Source organism: Austrofundulus limnaeus, unplaced genomic scaffold, assembly GCF_001266775.1.
Source record: "Austrofundulus limnaeus strain Quisiro unplaced genomic scaffold, Austrofundulus_limnaeus-1.0 Scaffold3, whole genome shotgun sequence".
NCBI classification, from domain to species: Eukaryota; Metazoa; Chordata; class Actinopteri; order Cyprinodontiformes; family Rivulidae; genus Austrofundulus; species Austrofundulus limnaeus.
The window spans coordinates 2,854,962-2,861,213 of NW_013952405.1; the positions used below are offsets into that span (position 1 = coordinate 2,854,962).

Consider the following 6,252-nt stretch of genomic DNA (forward strand, 5'->3'; position numbering starts at 1 on the left):
AGTCAGAGTAATGTCCCCTTTGACATCACTGTTCCTCAAATTCAGCTCAGTAAATCGGTAAAACACGCTTTTGTATAAAATCTGGGAAGCAGGAGCTCTTTTGCCTCAAATGTTTTAACAATTCTATGAATCATCAATGTTTGCAGCACTGAAAACAGTTCCCACATCACTGGATGATGTTTAGCATCCTGAGCATCTCAAAATAAGGTGTTTGCATTCCTTGTCATGTTCTCTGATTAAAAGAAGAATATGATTCATGCAAACTTTATCTCACACTATGTAAAAACACGAAAAAATGAACAAATCAGGGTAATGATCCTAAACACACCTGAAATTTTTACTAAATGACCAGTCTGGTGGTGATGAATTCAACTGATACTTGATCAGAAATACATCAGAAAACTGTAAATGGTGAACTGGAGTCAAAGGTTTTAGAGGGAAAGCATGGTAAAAATCTGGCAAACAATTTTAGCTGGCACCAAGAAGAGATTAAAAAAAGCTTAATAAAAGTAATTACTGCCATATTTTTTATTAATTTTAATAAAAAAATAATAAATTGAAAAAATACTCCATTACAAAATGTATGCTTTATTTTAAATACAAAAAAAATAACATCTTAACGTGAGAAGCTTTTCACATAAAGCAATGACAGCTTTCAGTGACAAACACACACAAAAAATAATAAAATAACTGCAGTTCCACTGTTGGCTCAGAGCCAAAAAGAAGCTTTTAAATAAAGAAGAAAAAAGACTTTCTGTATTTAGGTAAAGATGCAAATTCTGTTAATTAGGAAAAAGAGCAACAATACATTTTTAAAAAATGAACTGTTAGTACTAAAAAAACTAAAAAACAAACAAACAATGAGTTCAGTTTTTTCTAAATTTTATTACTTTATTTCCTCAGAAATGAACGTCACTTGGACATAAAGATAAGTTTTTTCAGTCTAACTACTTCACACAGACAATAATAACAGCAATGAGTCAGCAGCAAAAAGTAGCGCAGAAATCCACTAGATAATTTACACATCTTGCTGCACTTGCATCCAAAAGAGAAACATTTTGCATAAATTATTTGCAAAGTCTCAGTGTGTCCCTTTGAGTCATGGTTTTCTTTTTCTTTTTTGTTTTTGATGAAGTTTGGCATTCAAACTGCAAGTTAATCATACAAAGRCACCACACACACATGCACACACACATTAACTTGTGGGTGTATGGACATCAGGGACATGCAGAGTTGGACTCCTGGTGTCTCATATAAGGACAGAAAAGGAGAGTTCACTCCTCCAGTTCAAAAAGAGACAAGCGCAGCATGAGGCAGCACTGAACTCTGCTGTGGTCCCATCTGACACGTGTCGTCTTGTCACACAGACCCCTGAGCAGAGAGCAGGAACTCAAACAGACAGCAGCTGAATTCACTCAGACAGACAGGAACATGGAGAGACGCTGGTCTTCTGAGGACTATGTGGTGCAGCGGGAGGTCCTCGATGAGCCTCGGCTGGAKGAAGTGGCACAAAAAGGGACGTGGTCCACCAAACCGACCGTGGGTGACCAGATCAAAGAGTCATTCAGGTAAAAAAAATAAAAATAAAAAACATGAGAGGACATACAGGATGGAAAACAATGGAAAACATAGACATAAACCGAGTGAAAATGCTACATTTCAATGTCTGTACTTTGACATCACTGTTTGTGTTTTTGTACAATAACTCCTTATCTATATGTAAAACAAAACAAAAAAAAAACATTTTCCTTGTATGAATGTTTTTATTGAAACTGCTTATGACAAACGGGAACATCTGATAAATAAAATGTCCGCTTATTCATTTAAAGGCATGCTGACATTTGATCAGGGGGTGTTTTTTTTTTTACCTCTTTAGGGAAAACTCATGTCTTCACTGTAGCAGGCATTTTGACATTTTAATAAAAATAAACTATTTTGTTTCAGTCTGCTGCTCTTTATCCACAGTGTTCCAGCTTCTCAAGGCCAACTGATAAAACTTGCAGCAGGTGGCTCAGCTCACTTCCCTCATCTCTCTGTTCCTTTTACTTGTATTCACTGTTCAGTTATTCCAAAAGCCAATAACCCACCAGCTGGATAAATCAAATTGCTGTTGAATTTGCCTCGCAGAAATTGGGATTCTGAAGATAAAAGCCTGCAACATGATTCCTCTGTGTTGTGCTTCTRCAGGTGTACTGTTCCCAGGCTGAAGCACATAGTTCTGACCCGGATCCCCGTCCTCTCCTGGTTGCCTCATTACTCCATCAGAGAAAATGCTTTAGGTGACCTGATATCTGGATGCAGTGTGGGCATCATGCATCTGCCACAGGGTTTGTATCCATGTATTTAGATATTTTAATAAACTGTGCATACATATCTGTACACCAGTAAGACCACAGAAATAATGCTTTAAAATCTTTGCAGATTTCCCATTTTACAGGAGTTTAACATTTTAGAAAATGTTGCCAAGTTTTAGGGGCAGACAAAAAGAGCTGCCTTGATTTTACAGGTTATTATAAACAGATGTGTGATATAAAAAAAAAACTGCCGGTATTGTTTTCCATTTTCATTGGATGGACATCTGAATCAGCTTTATTTTTACAGTTTGATGTATCTTTATTACAGCAGAYGGTACAGAGAGAAACATGTGAAATGCGGTTTTTGTCATTTACAAAACTGATATTTGCTGTAATAAAATACTTTTTTGAACCTTTTTGTGCTGTTTTGTGAGAGAAAGAGAGTGTATGTGTGCTTTGATAAAACTCAACTCAAAGTTTGRGTCAGAATAAATTGAGTAAAAATATAAATGTTTTCATAAAAGAGGTTTTCAATAGTGCAAAACTTGAAAAAGTGATAATTTTACCACTTAATGAAAGGTTTGAAGCACATTTTGCAATCATTAACAGACTCGGTTCATTTTTAATGCATTACACACTCAGCAGCTTGATTATATAACATACTAAACTAATGCATAGGTGTTAGTTTTTGTCACATTACTGTTTAGGTGAAATAAATGCCTAAAGATTTCATCAAGAAGGATGGACACAATGATAAAATCATCTTCATATTGGATAAAGAGCTTACCATGACTTCAACAATCATGTGTGCACCTAAATGTTTAACAAACGCGTACCTTTGCTGGAAGACAAGCTCTCACTGAAGTCTGTGTCAACAGGCATGGCGTACGCYCTTCTGGCCTCTTTGCGCCCAGTGTTTGGCCTTTACACCTCCTTCTACCCGGTGCTGGTCTACTTCATCTTTGGTACMTCCAAACACATCTCTTTAGGTGAGTGGAAGCCTGTGAGTTAAACAAAGTGACTGACCGTTTTCTTTTTTAAAGCACAACATTTACATGTGTGTGGTTTGTGATTCCAGGTACGTTTGCTATAATCAGCCTCATGATCGGGAGCGTGACAGAAAGGCTGGCCCCCGACAGCAACTTTATTATAAACGGGACCAACGGGACAGAAGACGTGAACATTGCCGTAAGGGACTCGATGAGAGTGCAGATAGCGTGTTCCCTCACAGTCTTGGCAGGAATTTTTCAGGTGTGTCTCGAACCGCATTCATTACATCAGTGAAATTGCTGGAAATAAAACAAACTTTATTATYACATTTCTTCCCAGATCCTGCTGGGCGTGGTGAGGTTTGGTTTTGTGGTGACCTACCTGTCCGAACCYCTCGTTCGTGGGTACACAACAGCATCAGCTTGTCATGTGTGTGTCTCTCAACTCAAATACCTGTTTGGAGTCAAACCAGCTCGCTTTGCTGGTCCTTTTGCTCTCATTTATGTGAGTATAAAARATGATGGTTTTGTTCTTTCTCTTAAAGTTGGAAGTTATGGGTGATTATGACAACAGTTGCTGATTTTACTTGTATCACACGTGATGGAAAGTGGGAAGAGGTATATAAGAGACCACTTGAGTTTATTAACTAAAGTCGAAACAACAGAAAAAGATTGTGGTGAACAGATGCTGTGACAATGAGCTGAAGAAAAGTAGGAGGATAAGAACTGGAAAGGATGATTGCTGGATCAAAGACAGGTGAGCTGATTACAAATGAAGCACAGGTGGGAATACAGACTACTGAGGAGGTTTTTGGGCAAAATTAACAGAATATTGAAATTCAAAAAAGAAAAAAAAGGAAAAAAATAATCTAAACACAAAAGACTTTAACATCATGACATTTTTTACTCACTAACAGAAGCTGAACGAAACACATTTTAAAAAAAAAAAAACCCGTAGCAACATTTCACTACATAATTTATTTCTGGTTTATTTGTTGCTTTTTTTCATTTGGAAAATAAATAAAAACAAAGAAGTGAGTTTAAAAAATCTTTCACTGGTCTGTGATTGTTGTGTATTTCTATTCAGTTTTCAGGTGGGGATTACACATATTTATTTTATTATATTTAATTTCATTTATTCAGGTTGATTTATAGAGAACTCTCATTTAGAACAAAGCCTTGGCAATGAGCTTGATGAAGAGTTTTATTGCGTCCAGTGGACTCGGTAAAACTCAATCACAATAAATAAACATGCTCACATAAAAATAAAAACATAAAAATGTGGAGATTGCAATCTTGCAAGTAAAGATGAATAAGCAAGAAATGCGTTACAAATGTTTACATTGCAAACAATTCAAGGGATTGCCGGTACACTGAGAAGAAACTAATGATCGTATGGAATTACTGAARATGGAAAATGGAAGAAGGGTGTGGAGCTTTAAACTTTTTTTAAACCAATCCAGTCAGTGGCAGCAAACTGGAATAAGAAATGACTAAAGGAGGTGCACGCTTTATGAATGATAAAGTAAATAGAGTTCAAATGATGGTTGTTTGAAATGTTGGGTAAAGAACAAATATGTAAGGGTGTTTTACCAATGAAGGTTTTGTAAATAAATTCTGAAACCATTTCAATATTAAATGAAATGATGATCTTTTGTCTAACAAATTCAGATTACAGTGATGAGTGTCGAGGGAAGCACATGTTGCAAAACAGATTGCAACATGGTAAACAAATCCATTTTTTAAAGAGATGTTTTGAGTGCAAATACATAAATGATGTCAATTTAAGATGGCGTCAGTGGCTTATTGGACTCTTATGTGCTCAGTAGAATGAGTGAAGGATTTCTGTGATACAGGAAACTTTAGAGAGTATTTCATTGATGTGAATGTCAGTCCATCCACTTAAGAGCTGACATGTTGCAATGCTGTACTGTCTGGGGTGAAGATGTTAGAATGACAGCATATTAGAGGTAGATTCTGATTAACAATCCTTAGTTTAGTTGTGGTTTTAGAGAAAGGAAACAATTCTGTAAGGAGATCGGGGTAACCATCAGACAGAATTAATATATACAGAATGGTGTCATCAGCATACAAGTGGATTCTAGTAGCAGCAGGATCAGTGTTGTTTATGTACATTTTATTATTTTTGATTGAAGGTGGAAGAAGCTGAGCATATGATCACAGTTAGTGATTTAATGGCAACAAAGTAACTGAACTTTTATTTTAGTTGAAGATATTTTGCTTCCCATCTGAGGGCTTTACTTTCATCTTTCATTTAAAAACAGGAGAGTGGGGGCTTCCAGGCTTTATGGTAAATAACCTTTAACAGCTTGCATACCTTAAGTTTAATAACAGTTCTTAGATGAAACAATGAAAATGATTCTGTAAAACATATTTATTAACACTTATTTAACCAGGCAAATCCCACTGAGTTTGCAGATCACCTTTCGAGGGAGGCCTGAGCCTGAAGGCAACGTAAATATGTTTTTGGAAACCGAAGTACCCGGAGAAAACTCCCACAGACACGAGGAGAACATGCAAGCTCCACACAGAAAAACTCCAGGCCCAACCAGGTGGCTTTACCCACTAGTCTCGATGCAACAGTACTAATATTGTGCTGTCCAAGCAAGACAATATTTTATTCTAAACTTTGAACTTAAATATGAAATATATTTAGAGGAAAAAAATTGCAACTGTAGTAGCAAGAATTTTACCATACAAATATGATGACAGTGTAAGACAAAAAACAATATAGTTTCTTTAAATTGCATTRCATTTTTAATGTTTATGGCAAATTACTTTGTACACTGTAAATTTGTTGACGGTAAGCAACCTGTAACAACATAAAGACCATAAATCTGATGAAAAGATTGCAATTAAAACTAGATACCACACAGCTGTAACATAATGACCTGCACCACTGTACCAGAATTCAGAGGTCTCTATTCCTATTATGATCTATTCCTACC

At 36.1% G+C, this 6,252-nt stretch overlaps 1 protein-coding gene across 1 annotated transcript in view; it reads left to right on the forward strand.

Annotated features, from left to right (window-relative positions):
• The first annotated feature begins 904 nt into the window (after positions 1-904).
• The window catches only part of LOC106522501 (solute carrier family 26 member 6), a 15,378-nt gene continuing 10,030 nt past the window's right edge, over positions 905-6,252 (forward strand). The window contains exons 1-6 of the mRNA XM_014015531.1: positions 905-1,568; positions 2,188-2,327; positions 3,173-3,283; positions 3,373-3,545; positions 3,624-3,841; positions 4,371-4,377. Of these exons, the coding sequence (XP_013870985.1) occupies positions 1,432-1,568; positions 2,188-2,327; positions 3,173-3,283; positions 3,373-3,545; positions 3,624-3,841; positions 4,371-4,377 (786 nt within the window). The 5' untranslated portion in view covers positions 905-1,431. The remainder of the gene's footprint in view (positions 1,569-2,187; positions 2,328-3,172; positions 3,284-3,372; positions 3,546-3,623; positions 3,842-4,370; positions 4,378-6,252) is intronic.